At 48.2% G+C, this 25,324-nt stretch overlaps 2 protein-coding genes across 2 annotated transcripts in view; one reads left to right on the top strand and one right to left on the bottom strand.

The window, feature by feature from the left end:
- Positions 1–4,104: 4,104 nt before the first annotated feature.
- On the bottom strand, positions 4,105–10,189 carry LOC119385925 (uncharacterized). Its single transcript, XM_037653288.1, has 3 exons — positions 9,737–10,189; positions 8,816–9,099; positions 4,105–8,149 (listed from the first exon to the last, which is right to left on the bottom strand). Exons 1-3 carry the CDS (start codon positions 10,187–10,189, stop codon positions 4,105–4,107), a joined length of 4,782 nt encoding a protein of 1,593 aa, XP_037509216.1.
- Positions 10,190–17,051: 6,862 nt separating this feature from the next.
- LOC119387342 (photoreceptor-specific nuclear receptor-like) overlaps positions 17,052–25,324 on the top strand; it is a 16,263-nt gene continuing 7,990 nt past the window's right edge. Inside the window, exons 1-4 of the mRNA XM_049414160.1 lie at positions 17,052–17,130; positions 19,617–19,676; positions 22,763–23,007; positions 24,495–24,780. Of these exons, the coding sequence (XP_049270117.1) occupies positions 17,052–17,130; positions 19,617–19,676; positions 22,763–23,007; positions 24,495–24,780 (670 nt within the window). The remainder of the gene's footprint in view (positions 17,131–19,616; positions 19,677–22,762; positions 23,008–24,494; positions 24,781–25,324) is intronic.

Below are 25,324 nucleotides of genomic sequence, written 5' to 3'. Positions count from 1 at the left end.
TTTTCGTGGTTTACACGTCCCAGGAACCATAGAGTTTCCTACAATACTTACTAGAGGGAACTCTGGCGCTAGTGTCTATGGGAGCTGCAATGCATCGCGCTTCAGCCAGCATGGGAATCATGGGTAGTACACGGATTTGTCTAAACTTCGTTCTTTCGGCTCCGTTTGGCTCCGCGTCGCCTGCATCCGCTTTGTCGCAAAACGAAGTTCAGCAAAAATCAGCAGTTTCACTTCACCACTTTAACTTCTTTAGGCTCACCGATTCAAATCTGGTCACGAAGTTCACAACGATCCATTCCTTTATCCGAAAGAAAACCAAAACATAGCAATAAAGAAAGCCACAAGTGCGTTCGAAGCCCACAAGCACGAAGACTAGGCAAATCCGTGTACTACCCATCATTCCCATGGTGGCTGAACGATCGCAGCGCCAGAGTTCCCTCTAGGTCATTTTAGGAAACTCTATGCCAGGAACTAGAGCTGTGCACGGGCCGTATTGCCCGGGCCCGCTGACTTTATCGAAGGCCCGCCCGAGCCCGACGGCAAAGGGCTGCGAGCCCGCCCGGCCCGGCTTTTTGAAGGTTCGCTGCGAAAACAAAACATCGCTTTCCGGTAATTTGGAATTTGATTTAGCATATAAAATATGATCAAACGACACACGACGAACAGTCGCTATTACATAGACTACAAATTGTCGTGCAAAAACAGCAAGCAGTCCAACGATTCCGGCTTCAACGAAGTGCGGAGCATTTGCATTGTGTAGGCCGCCGAACTGAAGTTACGTTAGTTGCTTGCACTCTTTGCCGGAATTGCTAATAGCTTTTTTGCCAGTCTGGCAAGATTGGGAGGGGTATGCCCATGCAAGCGTCAGCTTGCACGAAGGCGATCTACGCCGGTTCGCTCGTCGCTGTCGCGTGCATTTTCACTCATATGGAATGTGGTCTTAAATCTAACGCGAACAGTCGCGTGGCGCCGTGACTAGCTCAGCTGGTGTTACTTCTCTGTTTGTCGGAGTGCAACAGAGGCATTGCTTTACCTGCTACCCTTTTGTTTAAAGTAGCGAATGGAAAAGAAAAGCGGTAAAGGGCGGTCACCGAAAAGGCGCTGCATGCGTGCTGGAAAACAATTCCCGGTCATTCTCTATATTTCGGGCTTGAGTCGGGCTTTACGCCGGGCCCGAGCCTGGCCCGATAAAACAAGTAGCCTGAGCCCGGCCCGGGCCCGAGGCGAAAATACGTCGACCCGCCCGAGCCCGGCCCGCGGGCCGGGTCGGGCTCGGGCTTTCGGGCTACCCGGAGCCCGTGCACACCTCTACCAGGAACATGAACCGTGCGTTGCTCGCGTGGCTTATCGCGAGCCGGCAACATGTTGAGATGTTGAGACGATATCGCTGCGGCGGCACACTTCAGCTGAACTCTCGGAGTACGCCGTGTTAAACTCTCAACGAAAATACATTTCACGTAAAGTTGCATTCTTTAAATTTTATGCTGTGCATTAAACAATCGCACAAAGAAACGTTGAAAGCACTTTCGACACGTCCTATATTTCAAGTAGCCACAGCCAAGTCTGGCCACTGCGCAGAAGCCAGCATACGCTCGAAAACGCCGCACTCGGGTCGCTCTGCGCTCGTACGGTATGCTCGCTCCTGTGTTGTGAGACATTCGTAACACCAACGGCCAGTGCAACAATGACGTCACAGGCAAGAGTTTCTTCAGTTATTGAACGCATCAGATTATACGTCACCAAACGCGATACTGTCGCCTTTTGCGATCGTTTGAGAATACGGGCCCAGATGGAAACAAAAATAGAAATACAACAGCGCGTAAGCTAAGAATGGCGGGGCGGTCCGCGGAGGCATTCGGAATTCTTAACATAGCTATGGTACCATAACATAGCCATCGTGTTGCCTAACGTTGGCTAACTATTGGCTAATGTTCGCTGGTGTTGGCTTATATGTTGGCTAAACTAAAGCCCCTTTAGGCTAAACAAGGGCGAATGTTGGCTAGCGGTTATGTCGGCTATTAACAACAACTGGGCGCGTACCAAGAGGGGGGGGGGGGGGGGGGGGGGGGGGGGGGGGGGGGGGGGAGGGGTCGAAATTAAGCGGCATAACCCTCTCCCCCCACCACCACTCCTTGCACACATTCCTAATGCGCCGCCAAATCAGTCTCGAGACTTGGGAAGAGAGAAAGGAAATTGATTCGAGTAAAGCAGGTTACAAATGTATGACGTTCTGTGGTATTGCGTTTCAGTGTAAATATGTCAAAAAAAAGAAGTAATTAACAAACTCTTCGCTATAGGACTTCGTTAATTGTGCGACGTTTTTAACTCGTCGCAAGCGGTTGGAAGCATGTAACTTGTGAATATATTACGGAATGCAATAACGGAAACTTGCCCTATAATGTAGTACGTGTCGACTGCTCGGTATACTGCATCACGAACGAGCATAGGCGCTCGGGGATTGCCCGACAACCGAAACGTCGGGGCACGTTCTTCCGAGAGCGGCGCGTATTTTCGTACTCTGTGACCTTGCGGCATCGGAGCAGCAAGGAGGCGCGGTCGGCGCGGGAAATTAACGTGCGTACTCCTCATTTTTTTTCCGGTCGTAGCATACTCGCGTGGTTCTTTTTGTTCGCAACGATTAAAGTTCACAAGCGCGGGGAAAGGCCATAGCGTGGTGAGCGGGACGCGTTCGTCCGACATATATACGTATAGCTTATGCATGCGCCCACCGCTGTATGTATTCCTGGAATATCGATCCGCATTTTTTTATTTTTTTTTTCTTGCTAGAGGTCATTGTTGTTCGACCATGGAGTGGGCCGGATGAGAAACGGCGCCTTCTCGCCGCGTGTTCTCTCGAGCAGGAGCCAATAATTCTCGGAGTTGTTGCATTGACTCTGCGTGAGCGCATCTTCACTGGTCGCCGAGAAGCGCGTAAGCGCGCGTCCTTGTTTTTCAGGGGCTTTCTCTCTATCGCCTCTATCGATTCGCACTCCTGTCGCATATTCTTTATCTCGTGGACACGACTTCCTCGTTTCGTTTTTGCCGCTACATTTCCGAGAAAAATTGTTGCGAGAGGAGAGGTAACCTCTTCTTTTTTTTTTCTTTTTTTTTGGGGGGGGGGGGGGGGCTGCGTTCTTTTTATTTCCTGTTCGAGCTATATACTGAGAAACTTGGATAGAGAGCTCTAAAAAAAAATATTTATATAGAGGAAATGATGATGTGTAACCCGTGGCGTAAATTCAGAAAAATCACAAGGGGGACACATATCCTGTCATGGGGGCCATTTTAGTGTTGTAAATAGAGGTTTTATTTTTAATTATGTAAAAATTGAAATCATACTTTCAAATAACACTTAAAAAAATGGCCGCGGTTTCCCGCCTCATGTATAGTTGCACTGTGCTATTGAGTGTTTTCGAAAATTATCGAACGGCAGTTCCAATTTCAGTGCAGCTTTACACAGCTGAAGCCTGTCGAACGCAATTAGACGTGTGCTATAAAATAAAACAGGAGTTAAAGAAGTTGAAAGCGCTATACTTAACTCTCAAGCAATTGAAATATGATGTCTGTGCTGGCCTCGCGGTGACTTTTCCAACGGAATCAGAAAAGTCGCGTAGCTAGCCAGCCAGATAACGGGTCGAATACAATTAACTTCTTTAAACCAAAACTTTTTAATTAGGTCACTGGGTTATACAAAGCAATGGCAAAGTTTAGTTGAGAAAAGCACTCGACACCGTAAAAAGCGGTGCGAATTCTTGGGCTGAATAAGGCAGACTGAGGCGTGAAGTCCGGGCCTTCTTCGCGCCCTGGCACAAGGAGGAGGAGGAGGAGCGGTTCGTGGCTTCTCGCGCGGCGTCGCCTCGCACGTGGCGAGGGGTCAGCCCACAGTTCTCGGAACCATTAGTGACACCGAAGGCACCCCGCTGTTCGAGAACGACGTCGCACACAGCACTAAACACACACTCACACACACAAACGCGCACACACACAAAGCCCCGCACTGTTCAGTGGGGCAAGGCAGGCAGCGCTTCAATACACTGCGCGCTCTGCGCGCAGAACACTCCCCGTCTGGTGTCAGCTCCCGTTGTACACCACTGTCACTGTATATCATGGCGACACAAGAAGCACAACCTCCGTGACGGGTCTGCAAAACGTCTTCACAGCTCCATTTCTAACTGCCTTGACCTCTATTCTTCGCACTCTTCCATCCGTGCTAGGAAAACTTTGTGTCACGACTCCCACAGGCCAGTCGCTGCGGGCGGCCTGGCTATCTTTTAACAAGATGACATCGCCTTTCTTTAGGTTAGGCTTTGCTTGTTGCCACTTGCGCCGTTGCTGCAAAGTTGAGAGGAAGGCAGTGCGCCAGCGCTTCCAAAAACCATTAGCGAGGCCCTGCACTTGTTGCCAGTGCCGCTTGTATAGGTTGCCTGTGTCCAATTTTCCAGGAGCTGGCGCGTTGTTCCCCTGTTTTTGTGTCAGGAGAGTTGCTGGAGTGAGAAGATAGGGATCTTCGGGGTCATATGATACGGGGGCTAAGGGCCTGGCATTGATGATGGCGGACACTTCCGCCATGAAGGTCGCAAGCATGTCGTGCGTAAGGTGATGGTGCCTGTTCTGAATGAGCATAGAGTCAAGGATGCGGCGTGTGATTCCAATCATCCGCTCCCACGCTCCGCCCATATGAGAAGCATGTGGTGGGTTGAATGCCCACGTGCAGCCGTTTTCGCTAAGGAAGTTGCCAACATCTGAACTATCGAGGCTCTTGGCGTTGATTCCTAGTTCCCTGCACGCTCCGACGAAGTTTGTTCCGCAGTCAGAACGTATCAGCTTGACAGGTCCTCGTATTGCCAAGAACCTACGAAGGGCATTGATGAAGGCTGTCGTGTCGAGTGATTCGATAACTTCAATGTGCACGGCGCGAATGCTGAGGCAAGTAAATATGACTGCCCAGCGCTTGCTGTTGGCTATTCCACCTCTTGTTCGGCGGGCAGCGATGGTCCATGGACCAAATACGTCAATGCCAACGTTTGTGAAGGGAGGATCCTCGCTGAGCCGGTATTTTGGAAGGTCGGCCATTTTCTGCTCTTGGAAGCGTCCCCTGAGCTTCTTGCATAAAACGCAACCCGACAGCACTGAGCAGATGCACCTCTTGCCTCCGATTAGCCAGAAACCAGCCGACCGAATGGCGCCCTCAGTAAAGTGTCTGCCTTGGTGTTGCACACGCTCATGGTAGTGACGCACAAGGAGTGTCGCGACATGGTGCCGGCCCGGGATTATCAGGGGGTTTCTTTCGTCATCCGGAAAGTCGCCTTTGTTCAAGCGGCCGCCGACGCGAAGCAAACCGCGTGCGTCGAGAAACGGATCGAGTTTTCGGAGTGGGCTATTTCTAGGAAGTGACTTTTGCTCACGAATGCAGTGTATCTCCTCGGAGAAAGCATCCTGCTGCACTGCCCCAATTGCGACAGTCTTGGCCCTCAGTAGCAGCTGCACAGCATCTGCCTCTGGCTGGGGCTCTTTTCCCCGCTGCCGTACTACGCGGATCAGACTGGCGACAGCGCGTTGTAGTGATTGCCAGCTTGAAAACCTACTGAAGCGGTTGGATCCGAGTCGTTCGTTTACGTTCACCTTGGTAACAAACGTGCTGGCCTCGGGCCTCAGTTCTTTGTCATGATCAGGATCCACGAGGACGAAATCCTGTGTTGCGGGATCTGTCTCATGCCGCGAAAGGAAGTCTGGTGCCGTGAACCAGTTCGTGCCCTTGAGCCGCGTCGCTGGCACCATTCTCGTGGCGTGGTCCGCCGGATTTTCGTCCGTGCGGACGTACTTCCACTGCTCCGGTCGCGTGCTCTTGTGAATGCGCTGGACTCTGTTGGCTACGTACACGTGGAACCGCCTGGTCTCGTTGAAAATATATCCCAAAACCACCTTGCTGTCTGTGTAGAATACAACTGAGTCCGGCCGAAAGTCTAACTCTCGTAGGATGAAATCAGTCATTTCAACCGCAAGCACCGCTGCACACAACTCAAGCCTTGGTATGGTGTGTTCTGGCTGAGGGGTCAGTTTGGCCTTTCCCATAACAAATCCAATGTGTTTGCCCCCGTCTACGTCGATCACACGCAGATATGCTACTGCTGCTACCGCTTTCGTGGACGCGTCCGAGAAGACGTGAAGTTCTTTGCATCGGGCCTCGCGTAGCGACATTGGTGCATACGATCGTGCGATTCGGAGATCATGTAATGCGTGAAGCGAGGTTTTCCAGTCGTCCCACTGTCGCCGCTTGTCCTCCGAGAGAGGAGTGTCCCAGTCGTAGCCTTCTGCAGTCAGCTCGCGAAGCAGATGTTTTCCTTGCACCGTGACTGGAGCTACAAAACCCAGCGGGTCGTATAGGCTATTGACAGTCGATAATACCCCTCTCCGAGTGTATGGCTTGTCCTGAAGTGGGGCCCGGAAAACGAAGCTGTCGTCGCGTACGTCCCAAAGCAAGCCAAGGCTTCTCTGTGTGGGCAATGGGTCAGCGCTGAAGTCGAGGTTTTGCAAACCTTTCGCGTGGTCCTCGGATGGGAACGCAAGCAAAACGTTCTGCCTGTTTGAGGCTATTTTGTGCAGCCGAATGTTAGCAGATGCAAGCATTTGTTGCGTCGTCTTTAACAGGCCAATGGCATCCTCTTCGGTTGGAAACGACTTCAGGGCATCGTCCACGTAGAAGTCTCTTTCGACAAACTTCTTTGCGTCCTCTCCGAACTGCTGAACAGCCTCTCGGGCTGTTCGTCGAAGCCCGTAGGTAGCTACGGCGGGCGATGGGCTGTTGCCGAAAACATGCACTTTCATTCGGCACTCAATTATCTCTCTGTTCAAGTCGTTGTCTCTGAACCAGAGAAACCTCAGGAAGTCTCGATGGTCCTCTCGAACCGTGAAACTGTAAAACATTTGTTGGACATCTGCCATTACTCCCACCGGTTCTTCCCGGAAGCGCACCAAGATTCCGACAAGATTGTTTGTCATGTCAGGACCAGTCAGTAGGGCGCTGTTTAGAGAGACCCCTTCGTGCTGAGCGCTTGAATCGAAAACTACCCTTATCTGATCGGGCTTTTGTGGGTGGCACACGCCGAATATCGGCAGATACCAGCGCTCGTCGTTCTCACAAAGTGGGGGAGCTTCCTCGGCGTGTCCGCTCACAAACAATTCCTCCATGAACCTCATAAAACGCTCCCTCGTCTCTGGGTTCCTTAGCAACGTTCTGCGTAATGAAAACAGACGAGAGAGAGCTTGCTGTCTGTTGTTCGGAAGCTTGCATCTCGGGGTGCGGAATGGAAGTGGTGCGACCCAGCTGTTGGTTTCGTTTCGAGCGAAATCCCTGTCCATCATTTCAATAAATTTTCTGTCCTCGATAGAGAGAGCACGCTGCTCATCTGAATTAGTGGTTTCAAATAGCCGATGGGAATGGATGCCTTTTGTGTCTGCCGTTACGGTTGAGCCTTGAGGAGGCGGAAGTTCGTCAGCCTTGGGGACCGGTGTTTCTTTAACGAAGAAATGATTGGAGCATGGCTCGAAGAGCGAAGGCCGTCCGTTTTCCAGCACGTGAGTCTTGAACACGTTAACGCTCGTTGCCTTCCGCGTGCGGTTGGCGCAGACGTCGCCCACGATGACCCAACCCAGGTCGAGTTTCTGAGCGTAAGGAGCGTCGTGCGGCCCGTTGAGAGTCCGGCGCACCTTGTGGGCTCTTAGTATGTCTCGTCCCAGGAGAAGCTGTATGTTGGCTTCTGAGTCAATGGGCGGAATCTCATTCGCGATCTTTCTTAAATGAGGGTAGCTCTGCGCAGCGTCCGGAGTTGGAATTTCGCTCCTGTTATCAGGGATCTCGTTGCACTCGAGCAAAGGTGGAAGCTGCAGCTTCACATCGCCGGCTAAGCTGTGTACGGAGAAGCCGTTGGCTGATCTTCCAGCTACCGCAGTGTTGCCTGAACAGGTGCGCAATGTGTACTGGACAGGAGTTCCGTTCACCCGGAAGTAATCAAGGAGTTCTGACTTGACCAGTGAGCGGTTACTTTGCTCATCCAGGATTACGTATGCTCTAAGCGTCTTGCTGGGATCAGAGTCGTGAGCCACATCCACCAGGCAAAGCTTTGCGCACGACTTGCTGTCATCGCTTCCACTCGCAACATGAGTACGTGTAGATGTTACCCGTCTCTCGGAACTCTCTGCTGCGCTCACGTTGGAGGCGGTTACACTCGAGAGTGATGAACTTGGCGATGCAACGTGTAAGGCTGTAGCGTGGTCGCCACTCTCGCATACGCGGCACCTCAAGATCGCCTGGCATTGCGCTTTGATGTGACTGTGCGACAAACAGCAGCGCATGCAGATTCCTTGCTGCCTGAGAAATTCCGTTCGTTCTTCCTGATTCTTCTCCCGGAAGGCGCGACACTTCTCTAAGGGGTGAGGCTTCTTATGGAGAGGGCACCATTTGTCCACCGAGTTCTTTGCCTGAGCTGGCTGCCCGTTTGGGATAGTGTCCTGACATGTATTCGCTGAAGTGGAGTCTATTTCAGTTTTCTTTGTGGAGACGGTTGCTTTCGGCCTTGTTTTAGAGTTCTCTTGTTTCCTTGCGCTGAATTCAGCTGGCGTATCGCGCGAAAGCTTAAAACTTGGGTCGTTCCTCATACCGGCTTCATCCATTATGAATTTTGAGAAGAAGGAAAACGGCGGAAATGCAGTCTGATGTTCTTTTTTGTATTTTGACCCTGCCGACATCCATTTCTCCTGCAGACCGGGAGGGAGCTTTGCGACGATAGCATTCACCCCTCTTGCAGTGTCAAGGTACCTGAGACCTGCCAAATGTGGGTCCGCCTTTGCAACTTCAAGTTCAAGGAGAAGATCGCTAAGCTCCTGAAGTTTAAAGGCATCCCGGTGAGACACCCTCGGGAAATCTTCGAGTCTTTTTAGCAAAGAGTCCTCCACCACCTCAGGGCAACCATAGGTGCCGTCTAGCCTCTTCCACACGGTGTTCAAACCCGCTGCAAAATCTTCCACGTGCACAGACTTGAGCCTTTGTGCCTGTGTCGCAGACCTTGGGCCGAGCCACTTGATAAGTAGATCTAACTCCTCCTGAGGGGAGAGACCCAGATCACGAGTGACACCTTTGAAGGACGATTTCCAGGCGCGATAATTTTCGGGCTGGTCATCAAACTTGGTGAGGCCACCCGAAAACAAGATCCCTTCGGCACAAGAATTTCAGGACACCAGCCAGCTCCGGGCTTGAACCGTCGGGCGCTACCTCATGAATAGGCGGAGGTTGAATGACACGAACGCCCGTCGGACCGTTGTGAGCTACAGCAGCTCCTGAAAGGACGCTGTCATTCTCATCGCGGTTTGTCATAGAGACAACAGGTGGATGAGGCGACGGAAACCTCCCGACATTTAATTCTTCCTGTTGGGCTACATAGCTCGCAGTCCGTAAGGTTGGATCAATGGAAGGCATCACTCGTGACCTCTCCCCGCCATCCTGCTCCGCAGCTGCCTCCAAAGCATTTGCTTGAGCTTCGGCGACGGCTACTTCTTTTTCGTGATGCAGGATTTCTAGTTCGGCATCAATCTTCGCTTTCTCGAGGCGCATAGCAGCTTCTCTACGGCTGAAGGTTGCCCTGACTCTGACGGCGTCTGCCTGCGCACGCGCCTGTGCTGCAGCTATGCTCATGGTCGAGGAACGCGAGCGTCGTGACACTGACGAAGCTCTTGAACTGACCGATAGCGAGCGCTTCGACGCAGTTTCCTCTCTGAGGTTGCGCGCTTGCTCCGTGGTCTCTCGAAGCCTCTCTTTCACTATCATGTCTCGATCCGCGTCTATCGCACTTAACATGTCGAGCTCTTTCCGACTTGCCTGCGTCTCCGTAGCGGTCAAGAAAGCAGTGTACTTGTCGGAGATCTTCTTGTATCGCTCATAGCTTGAACGAAGCTGCGCAGCGATAATGTCGACAGCCTCTTCGTGCGCGTTGGATAGCTTGAGGATGGCCGCCTCGACGCACTCCCATGCAGCGTCTGTTCTACGGCGATGCTGTTCGCAGCTCGCTTCATAATTCTCTGTAGCTTTTGCTGAGAGTGTAGTTACTCTGCGCGGACGAACGTTGATCGCCGCAGGTTCGTGCTCTAATGCGGTGCAGTTCTCTGCGGTCTGCTCTGTCAGCTTGTCCTGTTCCATGCTTCCTTCACAACGTGTCTCGTGCGGAGCGGACGTATGTTGTCAACGAAGCTAAGCTGATAGATGTCATGGAATGAGCCTACCTTGTCGTTGCCCTTTGTGCCGTCAGCAGGTCATCACTGGAGTGATGCCGTGTCCTTGCAGTACGTGGTGGTCTTGAGCAAGCCGATGGTCTTGCTGTAGCGACGTATGCACTGCCGGCGGACGTGATGCTGGCGGCCGATGGGAGAAGACTTCGCTTTTTACTGTGCTGGCCTCGCGGTGACTTTTCCAACGGAATCAGAAAAGTCGCGTAGCTAGCCAGCCAGATAACGGGTCGAATACAATTAACTTCTTTAAACCAAAACTTTTTAATTAGGTCACTGGGTTATACAAAGCAATGGCAAAGTTTAGTTGAGAAAAGCACTCGACACCGTAAAAAGCGGTGCGAATTCTTGGGCTGAATAAGGCAGACTGAGGCGTGAAGTCCGGGCCTTCTTCGCGCCCTGGCACAAGGAGGAGGAGGAGGAGCGGTTCGTGGCTTCTCGCGCGGCGTCGCCTCGCACGTGGCGAGGGGTCAGCCCACAGTTCTCGGAACCATTAGTGACACCGAAGGCACCCCGCTGTTCGAGAACGACGTCGCACACAGCACTAAACACACACTCACACACACAAACGCGCACACACACAAAGCCCCGCACTGTTCAGTGGGGCAAGGCAGGCAGCGCTTCAATACACTGCGCGCTCTGCGCGCAGAACAATGTCTGAAAAGTAAGTCAGGAGACCCCCTGACTCTTCCCCTCCCCCATGATTTACGCCAGTTCCTGTAACGATTGGACATCTCTAATAACAATGTGTATGGATCACACGCACGTCACGGTTCGTGGAGTACTCTATCAGCAGATGCACTTTAAAGCATTCGCACCGTTTGGGGCGTCATTCTGTCACATAACAGCGATCGTCACGTATGTATACGTTAGCGCGTGCGTTTATATGTGTGCGTGCCTATATACGCAAGCAAAACTGAAAAATTTCGGGGGGGGGGGGGTTGAACCCTCCCCCCCCCCCCCCCCTGGCTATGGCCCTGGCCGTGTCCTTCCAAAAACGTTATTCAAGGCTTCGAGTTCGGATGCTACACGGCCTTTCTGGGCATCGTTCCGAAACTTGAGGTCTGGCACTCAGATTAACTTGTCTGTTCTTTTTTGGTCAAATTTTATGCTAAGGGAAACGGACATGCTATATTTGAGTCCGAATGGAAAAAGTAATGAATAATGTTCTTGAAATTACTCGCTTGAAGTAATTCATTACGTTACTAAATTACCAAATCACAAAAGTAACTCACTACGTTAGTCATTACAGCAAAATGTAATTTTGTTACTGCCAAGTCTGGTTTGTAAAACTTATGGCTAGTACGTACTATTTATTTGTCTGACTGACGCTTTCAAACTCATTCCCTGCAGATGGAGATGAAAGACTCATTCATTTACATTGCTTCTGTTACCACTTCAGCCGGTGCTCACTCCGATAAAAATGAACCATACATTGCTACACCTCTTCCGTCCCTCACGACGACGACGTCGTTTGGGTGATTAGATCTCAGTCGGTGCTCATTTGTGGCGGAGTTGCGTGAGTACGCGTTATTGACCGCACTTATGGCGACCCGTAGTGGTGTGCTCTTTGTCTTGTGAGCCAGCGGTCGGTTCACACTACGATCGGCAACCATGAGCGTCGGCAGGATTTCGTCTTGGGGGGTGCAAGCCTGTGTTGCATCGCGGCTGGGAGAGGAGGAGAGCGCTGGTGTAGCTTGTGTGGGGGCAAGTGCTGGTGTGGCTTGAGGGGGGGCAAGTGCCCCTTTTGCACCCCCCTGCCGACGCCCATGTCGGCAACGTGTGCGGCTCTGTTTCGCACATGCGGAAGTGTGAGAGATCGCGATCGACGCACATTCTCGCTGCTGGTGCGTTTACTGCGTGCACGCTCCCAGCCGCGCGTCGGGCGCTAGTTGAGCCAATCTTCGCCTGTGCCCCTGCGAGAGCCAACGCGCACAGCTGTGCAGTTAGCGCTTCGCGTGGACGGTAGCAGTTAAGCGGTGACGCGCGATAACGGAGAACTATATAGGGGAACGCCGAGGTCGCCGCTGGTACCACCATTACTGTCGATCAGGGCCCAAGGGGCGGCCGGAGAGAGAGAGAGAGAGAGAGAGACGGAAACGACCTTAAGCACAAGGCTTAGTCTGAGAGAGAGAGATAGTCGATGGCAAATTGGACCGCGGCTCACATTTGGCATTTCACGCAAGTGCGTTGTGTATGCTAGCAGGCCGTATATACGACACGTACACTTCGACCTACTCGTGCATGCAAGGCCCAAACGGTCAACCGGAAACTGTGTAACTACAGCCACTTGTGCGCGTTCTCCGCCTTTGGCGATCCGATAAGCGGGCGGAACAACAACAACGAGGTCGTTCGTCCCAGTCGCGTAGCTCGTTTCCTATCGGGAAGTAAAAGTGCGCCGCGGCTCCTGGCAAATAAATGTCTTGTTATTCCCGCGATCGAACTCGCCAGTTTATTTCGGCTGGCGCGCACGCGCTTGCTGCGCTTCCCCCTCCTCCCCACCCCTCTCTCAAGGCATGTTTAGGTCCGGCGAGGCTGTTTGGTGGCCCGTTTGTTTACCTACGGACGTGCCTCGGGCATTTCTTGCCCGGCTCGGCCTTGCGACTCGGCGCGATGCGCTTCGCGATTCTGCGCAGGCACACACGCGCGCTACTGTCTGTTTTGTTTGGTTCATTTCTCGGGATGAACGGAGGAGGCGTGGCGAAAAACAGGGGGGGGGGGGGAGGGGGAGGGGGGGGAGAGCGGCAGCCTTGGCGACAGGTAAACAAACGCCGACGAGCGGACGCGAAAAGCGTTCACCCTCACCCCCCCCCCCCTCACTCCCTCCTTCCACCCCCCCCGCGTGCTGTTGCAGCTGATGCTGGGCAAGGAAATAAGAAGCGCACTGGAGCGTGCTTGCTTGTCCGGCAGGGCCCTTGTGAAGCGGTCGCGGAGGCTTTGTTGTGTAGTGTGCGTTAAGGGGTATTCAGACGGGGGAGGAATGCTCGGGGGAGACGGGGGGGGTTGCGGATCACGTGACCACGACGTCACGGATTAGCGAGTGGGCGTGACCCCCCCGCGCCTCCTCGGAGGAGACGGGGACGCTTTCCCCGAAAGGACAAACAATCCCCCGGCGGTGGGGGATGTGGCGGAATTTCTGGCTCTTGTTTGGCCACATTGTTGCACTTGCTCCTGCAGAGAGCGGCAGTGGGTGTCCAGTCTGCAGTTGGGGTCATCTGTAGCTGGGGTCATCGTTGTCAGCAGCTGGTGAAACGGGCGGTACAAGCCACAGGAGTAGTCTGACACTGGTCTCCCCCTCCGCTCGCCCCGTCGGTGTGAGTGGGGGGCATTTGTGGCGACTTCTCCTCGCGAGTTGACGTCACTAGGCTCCGCCTTTACCCCCCCCCCCCCCCCGAGCATTTCTCCTCCGTCTGAATACCCCTTTATGTGCGAAAGTACTAGGGAAGCTTTTGGGAATGATATAACAGCTGGCCCTGTTGTAATTTGCACTAAGTGTTTGTTGTTGCTGTTGTTTACGTTTTCATACTTCACACGAAACAATGGGCACACGATGATAACACAGGGGACGCTGTTGTAGGAGCGCACACACAGACACGCAATTACGCTTAATGGTAGATTGCGGAAATTGAATTGCAAATAAGTGACCTCTATTGAGAGCTGGCCCTTGAACTGCCACCAGGAGAGGATGTAAACACAACAGGGGCAGTGGACGGTGCTGTGACATCATTGGTAATTGTGATGTGCACTTGAAGACAGAACCTGCGGCCTTCGGAAGGTGGCAGGTTCGGTCCTGCCAGCGGCAGGCTGTCGTTTCATCCACGTTACTTTCTCACATCTATATCACAATTGTTACAATACACTTAAAACAGTACAATTGACGTCCCCTATAGCTTCCTTGGCTTCATTATCTGCTGGTTGTCAGTAAGAATGTGTCAAACAAAGAAGCGAGCTCTCAAAAATTCCCTTCCTTCAACATCCATATACTGGTGTGATTGTGTGAATTCGCTGGTTTGTTGTGATTGCCCTGTGAGCTACATCATTCTGTAAACTCCTTGGGTCAGCATTGCATCCAGCATTCTAGCACCGCCAGAATACCATTACTGGCTAAAAATTATTGGTGTGTAAATTGTGTTTTGACTAGCACATATACATTATTCAATAAATTATCAGCGGGCTTCAGCTTTCACTTGTTAGCTTCACTGTCGTGCTGACGTACAGCTGATTCCATGCTCACTTGTCCCTGCTTCTAGCATAAGACTGTACGCACACAATTTATTTTTTACTTGTTACCCATTGCCACATGAACATTGAGTGTATATTCCTGAAAAAAAAAAAAAGAAAACTGCCTAAGACGACTCAAAAGCGAAAGCCATCTTCTTTTTCTTCTTTGCTCTCTGCACATCAACTGGTTTTGCGCTGCCCCCATGATCGACCTGCCTTTGACCAAGCAACGATGTCATGTGATGACGTCACAAATTTTGACGATTTGTAACATCATGTGGTGATGCCATCGTGTGATTATGATTTTTTGCATCACTCGTGTTGTCACCATCGACGCGGGACGCCGACACCGACGATCAATTTTCGTGTTTGATGAGGCATCTAAGGCTTTCACCTTAAAAAAAACTTGGAGGATGCTTGAGCTTTGCCTTCAAGAATAGAATGCAATAGCGTAATCGAGCCCCGTTTGCATCGCCTTCTCAATCACTGGCCTGTCTTCGCTTCTCGGTGCACACCTCAGCCGTGCCACAACGAAAGGAACGTCTGTGCACATAATATTGGCCATTTCAAAGTATCCTAGAATGCCTATTGCAAGCACTGTCGCGAAGTGCGCACTACACCATTATTCTTCCCTTTCCGAATTGACGAAGTACCCACTACACGTCCGAAACGCAACACACGCACCAGCGCAGCTGCACGCTTTCATGGTGCTGTTTCTGCTGATGATGGTGATTAATTATTCCTGAGTGCTTTGTAGTGAGTGGACCTTTAAACCACCAACTTGTTGCGCAATTCACGTGCTTTGACGGCTGGTATAATTCTGCGCTTCTGCCCCGCAATATTACATGTGTAAAAGAGTCTCCTCACACTACATGACATTTCTATAGGATTTTTTCCTGAACCAGTTTTAATCGCTGGCATGGTTCCATTGTAGAACACCTGCTTGCAACACTGAATTCCTGGGTTCAATTCCCACTCGAGCCGAACATTTTTATTATTTATTTATTTGTACCTATGTCGAATTTTCACTCACAGACAGTGCTGATTTTTCGCTCACAGCCAACAATGCCGACACCCAAATTTCTGCGAAACAAGCTCTTCAATGCTATCGCATTAGCTGTCGCATTAAAGATCTTATGAAATGTTCCGCAGTACTTCCTGTGTAAACGGTGCATGATGTTTTGCACTAGGAAAGGCGATTTCTACATCAGCCCTAAGTCCCTGTAACAGAGCCTGATGCTTTACTAGGAAGCCTTCTTTATTTGTTTTTGCCTCACTAAAAAAATGCACGGAGGGATCCAAGAACATTACTAGCTAAATCATTGTTTTACGTCTTGACTACTTCGGTTCAGAATCAGAAAAGTTGCACGAAACTACGAAGTCCTATGACCAGAATTTTATGACAGTATTGAAAGCACTTGGGTTGTACTAAAAAGTGCCCATATATAACTTCCAGAATTGCTTTCATAACATATTGCTATCCTACGGTGAAATTTGTGCACTTTTTGCTGGAAACTTAAAAATATATTCAATGCAAAATAATGTCTCCATGTTGGCATGTTTTCTCAGTGCACATTCTTTAACTTAGATGGAAAACTAACTGCCTTATACTTTATGGTAGCCTTTAAAATGATAGTTGTTGCAGGCACAACTTCTACTTTTGTACTCAAATGAGTGCAAAGGTCAGAGTTCCTTGGGAGTATTCAGCCTCTTCGGAAAATCTGTTTATGTGGCATGTTTTGTTTGTATGAGAGGGATGGCTGCATGCCAATATGTTATCGTTGCACGACTACACACACCCTTTTTAAATGTATTTTTGCCTTTTGGGTGCTTGGTATGTTGTAATGTCAATAAAACGGATTACCTGTGTTTCACTTACGCATAAACGTCACAACTAGCATTACACAAGAATTGATTGTACAAGCAGTCCTCTTTAGTTTCATAGTGAAGAACCATCTCATTTAGAGAAAGAGCATGATGGGAAGAGATCATGTTAAATGTAAGATTCATACCTTGTTCTGTATTGAGTGCAGAGTCACGTCGGGAAATGTATTTAGACATGCACATCTTTTGTAGTGGACCTCAGTGTGTATTAGTACAGAAAGCAAGCATCAGAACTCCAAATCAGTAAATTTGGACTCCTTTGTTTTCAGTGCTAAAACTTACATTTGAAAGTATATGTCTATCCAGCTTCTCTGTTTTGTCAAGTGACCAAAAATCATTCAATTCCTGTAATACTTTTACTGATACCCTCTCTTGGCCTAGGGAGAATGGAAATAGGTGGTATTGGTATTACATAATTAATCATTTCTGTTGGCATTAAAAATAAGAAAGTTAAAAAAGTAAAGCTCGCTGTGCTTTTAATTTTGCACAGCTCTTCAGTTATTTTTCTGCAGCCACTTGTAGCCTCAATGCACATTCGTTAGTGGAATTAGTATAGCGCCCATTTACTGTGTGTTGAATTCCGCTCATGGAGAAGTAGTCAGTGAATTTATTCTATTGTATCTAATGCCATTTCTAACACTCCTTTATCGTTTTGTTCAACAGGTATGGCAATGTTGATGAAGCGGAGCCCCAGCCAGCTAGCCTCCTCACATCCAGTGGGCCGCTACTCTAGGAACCCAGATCGCACAAGTAAGTTCTTCAGCACATCTGATTGCTTTTGTTTTCAGTTGTGCAACACTTTGGCGTGAATCCGTTGTCTCCAAACTTTTGCATGTAATTGAAAACACAGTGCATAATGAGCACCATGTACATAAATAGGTATGAGATGAGAATACCATGTGAGAAACAGTCTTATAAGCCAAGTTGATTTCTTCTATAAGCGAAATATTTTTGCTGATGTAGATGGGTTAACACTTAAACATGTTGGCTGACTGTATTATTGTAGTATTAGGGAGGCATGCATTTTGTGTTCCTAGCTGGAATAGTTCACATAAGTGGGTATTTTGTTTCCACCCTCTATCTGATATTTGTTTCAATATCAGCATCAAATGAATCTATTTGCTACACTTCTTTTTGTTTTGCTGTGCATCTGTTTAGTATGAGAAGTCAAATAGGCCATAAACAAAATGCATGATTATGATTTATAGTCACTGCTTTTCAAGCTAGTTGTTACATGAAATAATTTCGGTGGCGTAAGATCAGCGAGGATAGAACAGTGCAAGTAACACCTCGTACGAACTGCACTAACTTCAAGTTGAGTTTTACCTGAGTATGCAAGCACAGTACACTTGCATTTTGTTGTTTTGACTTTGTTGTGCTTTGTCATCACCTGGTTTTTACTATACATACCTCATATGCATGAACAGAAATATGTGTATAGCTTAACATTGTCGTGTCCACACGCTTTCACAGAAATGCACGTCACTGTGCTGTAATGCCGCTACAGTGTAGCAGCATGGCACTGCTACATTGTAGCCGCTTAATTTCTAGGGCTGGCGTATCGCATATTTCCCGAATACGTATGGGCTAGCATATGTGGACATGCAACACAATCCCGCGGACTGATGGGTGTGCGGTGTCTGACGGATCGGGTCAGCTTTCTGGACTGACTTGACTGTTGGCGCTGCCTTCCTCACAGCAAGCCTTTGAGGTAATCTGCCTTGGTCAGGAGCCAAGTGTTGGCAACACAGAGAAAGGACCCAAGCTTGCTTGTGGTGGGGGCGACTGGCATCTCTTGAGGGAGTTAAATTTAGAGCACTGTGTCACAGAGCCAAAAGCTCTCGTCATGCTTGCTTAAATGCCCTTTGTCTAGTCCCGTGCGTGCTTCTTGTCTTGTTGTGACTTTATATTTCCTTGTTGCTCTCGTGCTTCTTGATGAAGGATTTTGATAACACGGCAAAGCACCTTGCTGTTTTGACTGGCGTGACGTACCCTCAGCTAGGCTTGGCTCTTAGTTTGTGAAGATGCGAGCATTGCAAATTGTGCAGAAGAAGACCAGATGGCCTTGTTCTTCTGTTGACCCCTCCTACACACTTTCTTTAAAGACAAATCGTTCTTTGTGAAGACTTACTGGACAACACGTGTCTAACACGAGAAGGCTGGCATTTGTGCAATCACGTTGGTTTGAGGACCTGCTGCCAAGTTCCTTTTGTGAAACACTTACTCATTTCTGCTCGCCTATGGAGTTTGTTTCTTTGAGTTGAGGGCAGTGACCCAGCATAGCAACAGGCCCCTGTGGTAAATTCTGGAAAATTATTTTGAAAAGTTTGTCTTTGAAAGTGAGAAACAGCAGCAGTGTACTCGGAATGTTTCTCATGATAGTGGTTTTCTATTTTGCCACACATCGAGAGTGTGTATGGGTTTTTACATCAATATTTTTCATGCAGACTAAATTCATCTTTTAGGTATGACTTTCACTTTCAACATATGAGCATATTTTGTTTTGCTTCACGACCCAGAAGACATTTATTTTGTAACACGGCCATCTTAAAGAGACACTAAAGGCAAATAATAATTTATGTCAGAGTGAAAGGTCAATGTTTCAGGGTGTCTAAAACGTCAATATTATCAACAGCAGGGCTTTACTAATCGAGAAATTAAGGTAAATGTAGGACACGATATACGCCACCAGTGGGACATTTTAGAATGAGCCCGATGACATCAAGAGTCCCGAGTACAATAATTCACTGGTATTCAAACTACTTATGATAAAAAGAACATTCCATGCATTCCAAGACGTAATAAAATGCTGCTTATGCGTTGCTGCTTGATTCATGGAAAAAAGAACTTCTTGGCATTACCAAGGAGAAAGGCGCAGGTGGTCCAAAAGTTCCGTTTACGCCGGGCTGCGCTATGCTCGCTCATGCCCTTGTGCAGTCACGTCTCAGTGATAGTTTCGTTATTGTATACTGCTGCGTGCGCTATGCACGCTTGTGAAAGTCACTCTGACAGAAAGTTCGACAAAATGCTGGGTCCATGTGATTTTGTCGGATACCCGAATGGTGTACACCGCTTGAGCAACAGCAGCTGCAGCAAAGAAAGTGACGTGACTTTCCACTGGCTGCCGCAGAATGAACCTCTGCGCTCAAAGTGGCTGTGTCCCGTGCCTCTGCAACACGGTGCTGAACCAAAAAAAAAAGGAAATCTGCTTGTGTGCTCTTTGCTCCTTTGTGCAGAATATTACCAGATCACCCGCAACCTGGACAAGGCTTACCCTTCAAAGCAGAAACCGCAGTGTCAGCTGCCAGGCTAGTAAAAGTGGGCAACGTTGGGCAAGGCAAATTATTAGGGGTGTACGAATATTCGAAATTTCGAATATTTTTCGAATAGTGTTCGCTATTCGATTCGATTCGCACTGGAATTTTACTATTAGAATTATTCGAACTTCCCAAAAACAAATGCAGTCAACGTCCGATTGAAAGTGACCCCTTCAGATTTTTAATATGCTTCGGCTCATTACACTCTCGCATTGCAGCATAGCTGCCTTTCAAGCTCCGTTATGGTCGAACTTAGCCAAGACACAACGGCCGATCGGAAGTGGTCCTTAGATTTTCAAATATGCTTCACCTCATCACACCCCCGTATTGCGGCAAAGCTGCCTTTCAAGGTTCGTTACGGTCGAACTTAGCCAAGAGACAGTCAACGTCCGTTTGGAAGTGGTCCCTAGATTTTCAATATGCTTCACCTCATCACACCCCCGTATCGCGGCAAAGCTGCCTTTCAAGCTCCGCTACGCTCGCAAATGTATTAACTCAAGAAAACGCTGGTTCCAATATGGAGATGAAAGATGTGGCAGAGTTGGGGGCTCTATTAATGCTGTTTTGGACCTGAAATTTTGGGCAGGAAGTCCAAAAAATCGGAAGCCGAAGCTTTTTAGCATCCAAAATTTCAGATGTTCTCATATATCTACATCTACGAGGCAGATTTGGAACTCCGGACTTAAAGGGAGCACACCCTTGTCCATCACATCAGTTGGCCTTCCACAGAAGTTGAGGAGAGGCTGAGGAAATGGCATCTTTGCCTATCACATGTAAAGTGTTGGCGGCAACACTTTGGTTGCACCAAATCATGTACATAAATAGAATTCGGCCTCTACATTGCCTCATTCTTGATAACACGACTATGAAACGCCACCCCGCCAGTGCTTCATCAACCTAGCGAAAAGAAACACTTTCATGTTGCTATCTCATAAGAATATGATTAGGAATCCTCTCTAACTTTTTCTTCTGCAATTGCACTTCGAAATATTCGAAAAATATTCTAGAAATATTCGAGAAATATTAGAAAAATATTCGATTCGATTCGCGCTCACACTTCAATATTCAAATTCGCTTCGCACTCAAAATTTTGCTATTCGCACAGCTCTACAAATTATACATCGGAAGGTCTTTTCAGGCGGGCGATTTGAAGTGCACTAACGCTGTGCGGACAACTAAAATGTGATATTCTTTCAAAATAAGCATTTCTTTGGCACAAAACAAGCACTGCAAGGTTTGTGGAATGCTATTTCAACAATCAACGTCAACTTAAACTTTGCCTTTAGTGTCCCTTTAAAAACGTCATTTTCCCGAGCCTGCTCAAACCAACAAGACATCTATAGGTCAGCTTTTCCAAGACATACATGCAGACCAACAAGGCTATAGATGACAAATAGTGAGCTAATGCTACTTCCACAATTGCTTTGGTGACATCTTGGGAAGCCACTAACATGCTGTACCGCAGACATTTCTCATTTATGTTGGTTTATTTATTGTAAGCTTTGCTCAACCTGAACTTGTTCTGCTATGCTATTAAGGGGCTACTTCTCACAGCTAACCGATACTGTTTAAACATACAACCCAAACTGTGGTAAGCCATTAACTTGCAAACATCATGCACACATATTCAGTGAAAGTTTCCCTCACTTGTGACACTTAGCATATTTCGCAACCCGCATTAGTCAGATGGCCTGTCTATGACACACTGAAATTTCACTTACCACCACTTTTGAAAGTTCAGGTCTGCAGGCTTGACAATTTATTCAGACCCAGAAAAGTATATGTTCACTGCAAATGGTTGCATTCCGGGTCGCAGCATTTCTCTTTTTCTGCCACATGGCTATAAATGTCAGAAGAAATGTAGGAAAAGCAACAAAATTTATTAGATACTATATGATCGTGAATGCCTGACAACAGGTTTTCACTGCATGTCATGTCTAGAACATGCGTCTGGCAGTGATAAAGGGCAAGTCAGACTATGCTTTATCAAGTGATGTCTGACATAGCCACTCTCACAGCACCTGAAGGCATGAACAGCCATCCAATTCGATTAAAGGGAAGCTGAAGCACTTCTTTTTAAAAAAGTGACATTGAAGTGGGTAATCAGAGTTTGATCCCTGCTGAATTCGAAAATCGATGTGAAAGTTCTCAAAAGTGAACGCAAGTAGCATTTTTATGGCAAAAAAAAAAAAACAGCGACTGCAGCTGCAGGGCTTCTTGAGATGCTGAGTGAATGCAGTGACGTCAGCTTTGGTGTGCCGTGTCATCTGCAACAGCAGCACTGTCAAAGCGTGGCCTCCGCGATTAGCTCCGGCAAAGCGCGCAGCCGGAGCTAGTCACAGAGGCCACGGTTGGAGATACGAGAGACTCTTGTTCACATTGCATTCGGATGTTTGGCGTCATGGCAGATATTGTGATCCAGCTGTAGAATTTTCAGCGTCTCTATGCTTACTTGAGCTTCGGGAACATAAACAGCGCTCTCGCAGTTAGTTTGGATTAATTATCGGCAGAAACCTTTCATCGGAGTGCAGCACGGCTCCACCAAAGGTACCGAAGATGATGTAGTTCCGGTTAATTCGTTTCCACACCCACACTTTCGGTGCGTTCGCGTAGGTGGAGCAAGAGAAACTTTTCTTTCGCATGTTTTAAAGCTCCTGCTGCAACAATCACAGAAAAAATCATGACATCACCGACAATAACGTCGGTCCTTGTTAACCATAAAGTTTTACCAAATTCTAAAACTTTTTCAGCTTCCCTTTAAAGCCTCGTTATATTGTATTGCTCAATATGATGATGTGCAATTGAAACAGAGAGATTACATATACTATATCTCTTATGTTTTGAAAGTTGTTGTGAACAATATAAAGAGAACACCGGTAACACAACCCTACTAGCTCAATATGTAGCATGCTTTTTATTAGTCACAGTATGTTATCATCTATTTTATTGCGTATGCATTAGTAACAGCTACTTAAATGACTAGCCAGAGTGTTGATGGGATCATCGAAGCCAAATGTTTGATAACCACTGGCCTAAAGCAGCAATCCATCATTCGTGTGTTGCAGTATGTGGTCACATAGAGGTGCGGAATAATGTGAGTCGTCTAGTGGACCAGCTGGGCAACTGCTCGGTGGTGGAAGGCTCGCTGATGGTCATGATGACACGTGCGGATGATATCTGGGCAAATTTGAGTTTCCCCTACCTGACGGAGATCACGGGCTTCCTGTTCTTCTACCGAGCCATCGGACTTCAGTCACTGGGACGGCTGTTTCCAAACCTGGCTGTCATCCGGGGGAATCAGCTATTTCAGGTATTGGTGGTGTTATTTCTTAAAAAAAAAAAATATTGTATATTCGTTCACTTTTTCATTCGCTCACTCACACTGCAGTCTGTGAGAGATTTTAGGAGAGTGAGAACTAGCTCGTGCAACCAGAAGGGGGAGAAGTGTCTTTTAAAATGTTAACCGAACTGCTTTGCAGTGCCATGGTATGATCCTTGAAAGCGTATTTAGTGTTTAACATAGGAAGGGTGCACAGTTATAAAATGCACAATATTGGGATCCAACAAGTTCGCTAAAGGATCCCTACAGCTTTTGTGGATTATGGTGATACAAATGTGAGCGGACGCTGTCGTTGTGACTTCGTAGTACACTGCTTTGCACTCTGCCTGATAATAATTTCCCGTGTTTGTGTAGTAATAGTTTTATTTTGACATTTCGGCCATTTCAGTGGCTGCAGAGAAGGTGGCTACAGCACACTAGCTATATAAGTAACGTCACTGGTTGAAGGAGAAAACACTTGAGTGATATAAATATTTGAAAAAGAAAAGTAGTAAACCTTCATGTTTTTCTGCAACATCCTGTGCAGTGCTTCCTTTGAACTTTTACAGTAAGCAGACTTGCTTAAATGTGGATTCTGCTAAAACAAATTTGTTGACAAGTGGAGCAGTTTGGGTAACTTTTGATGCTATCCTGTGGATTGAGTGCACCTCACTTAATATCACTTAACGTAAACTTCTGGTAGGATAAATGGAAGCAGATGTGCCAATTTTAGTGCATGCGCAAGGCTGTTTGATTGTCACTGCACTGTCAGGCATTTGCATGGCAGTTATTTCTGAACACTGAGGGAGGGGATTGGTAGTGTAACAGTGCCCCAACCAGCCCTCCCCCTTGTGCCACATCTACCATAGGATTTCCTACAAGACTTATTCCATTGTTCAGCTACCATGAGAATGATAATTCATATGCGGATTTGTCTGATATTCATGCTTGTACCTTCAGGCGTTATTGTGATGTTTTTTATTACCGTATTCATTCGAATCTAAGCCGATGTTTTTTTCGAAAAAACATGTGCGAAAGTGGGGGGTCGGCTTAGATTCGAGTACAATGATTAAGTTTTTTTTGTGTTCTGGCCTTGCGAATTTTGGGAATCGGCTTAGAATCGGGGCCGGGCCTACATTCGAGTAAATACGGTATCTTTCATTGTTATAAATTTTCATCTATTTCTCAGTGCATGAAGGTAACAAGACCACACACATGAATAATGATTGTACATTGCTGTATTTGTAACATAACATTTTGTTTTAAAATGACCAGTTTTCAAAGTCACAAAGTCATTGGTAGATTGGACGACAAAGTTAAGGCAAATCTATATTCTGCTTGGTGGCCTGAACCACCATACTTGCAGCTTCCATAGATACTAGCACCCTGTGCCATTGATGTGCCACTGTAAGGTTTATAAGTGCACAGTGTTATGTAATTGAAAAGCTAACCTACGTTTCCTGTCCCTTTGGCTACAGAACTATGCCCTTGTGGTGTTTGAAGTCGAGACGCTGCTAGAGTTGGGGCTGTCGCGGCTGACCGACATCCAGCGGGGGGCGGTGCGTGTCGAGAAGAACCCCAACCTGTGCCACGCAGACACGGTGGACTGGAACCGCATCGCTCCGCATGCGGCCGACGTCCATCACATTGTGGACAACCGGGACTCCTCGGAGTGTGCGCCCTGCCCCGAGCACTGCCCCTTCAGGGATGGCCGGGCAGGGGCCGGCAGCCGCCTCTGCTGGAACCGCGAACGCTGTCAGAAGGGTGTGTTCTGTTATATTTGTGAATGCCGTTCAAGAAGAAAGCCAGGCTTGTTGGGCCAGCTGCTGCAGCCATAACATTACTTGAGTGCAGATTAACTGAAATAAGAAAAGTGAACAATGCAGAATTCTACACTTAACTTCGTATGAGAGGAGGGATAAACAAGAAAAGAAAAGAAGTAATGCAAGTCGAGCAAAGGAACGAGCACTAAAGCAGCAGGCAGCGTCTCAACTAAAACAGGCTAGGTCATTTCGTGCTCGCGCTAAACAGAGGGCTGGCAGTGTGGCTGCAGCACCAGGAATTCCTCTTCACTACAGTAAGAAAAAAAAATATTGAGCAACTCACAGCAAAATGTGCAGTGTTTGTTAGCACTCGTGAATGATTGACATTACTGCACACCTTTTGGTTTCATTGGAAGTGTTGACGGGGTAAACTAACCTTTCTTCTGCATTCTCCTGTACCTGCCATTGGTGTTTTCGCCTGTACCTTACCTTCTGTTTCTGCCTGCTGTGTTTTCTTTTCCACATTTACTTCTTTCTTTCAACTT

Source organism: Rhipicephalus sanguineus, chromosome 3 (assembly GCF_013339695.2).
Source record: "Rhipicephalus sanguineus isolate Rsan-2018 chromosome 3, BIME_Rsan_1.4, whole genome shotgun sequence".
Lineage (NCBI taxonomy): Eukaryota > Metazoa > Arthropoda > Arachnida > Ixodida > Ixodidae > Rhipicephalus > Rhipicephalus sanguineus.
This window is presented reverse-complemented; position numbering and strand designations above follow the sequence as displayed.

Coding starts and splice junctions, on each gene's coding strand:
- LOC119385925 (XM_037653288.1), bottom strand. CDS start 10,189: ATGGAACAGGACAAGCTGACAGAGCAGACCGCAGAGAACTGCACCGCA. Junction 9,100..9,736: donor CGTCGAAGCGCTCGCTATCG/GTCAGTTCAAGA, acceptor CTCTCCCCTCAG/GAGGAGTTAGATCTACTTAT. Junction 8,150..8,815: donor CCACATTTGGCAGGTCTCAG/GTACCTTGACAC, acceptor TCATGTTGCGAG/TGGAAGCGATGACAGCAAGT.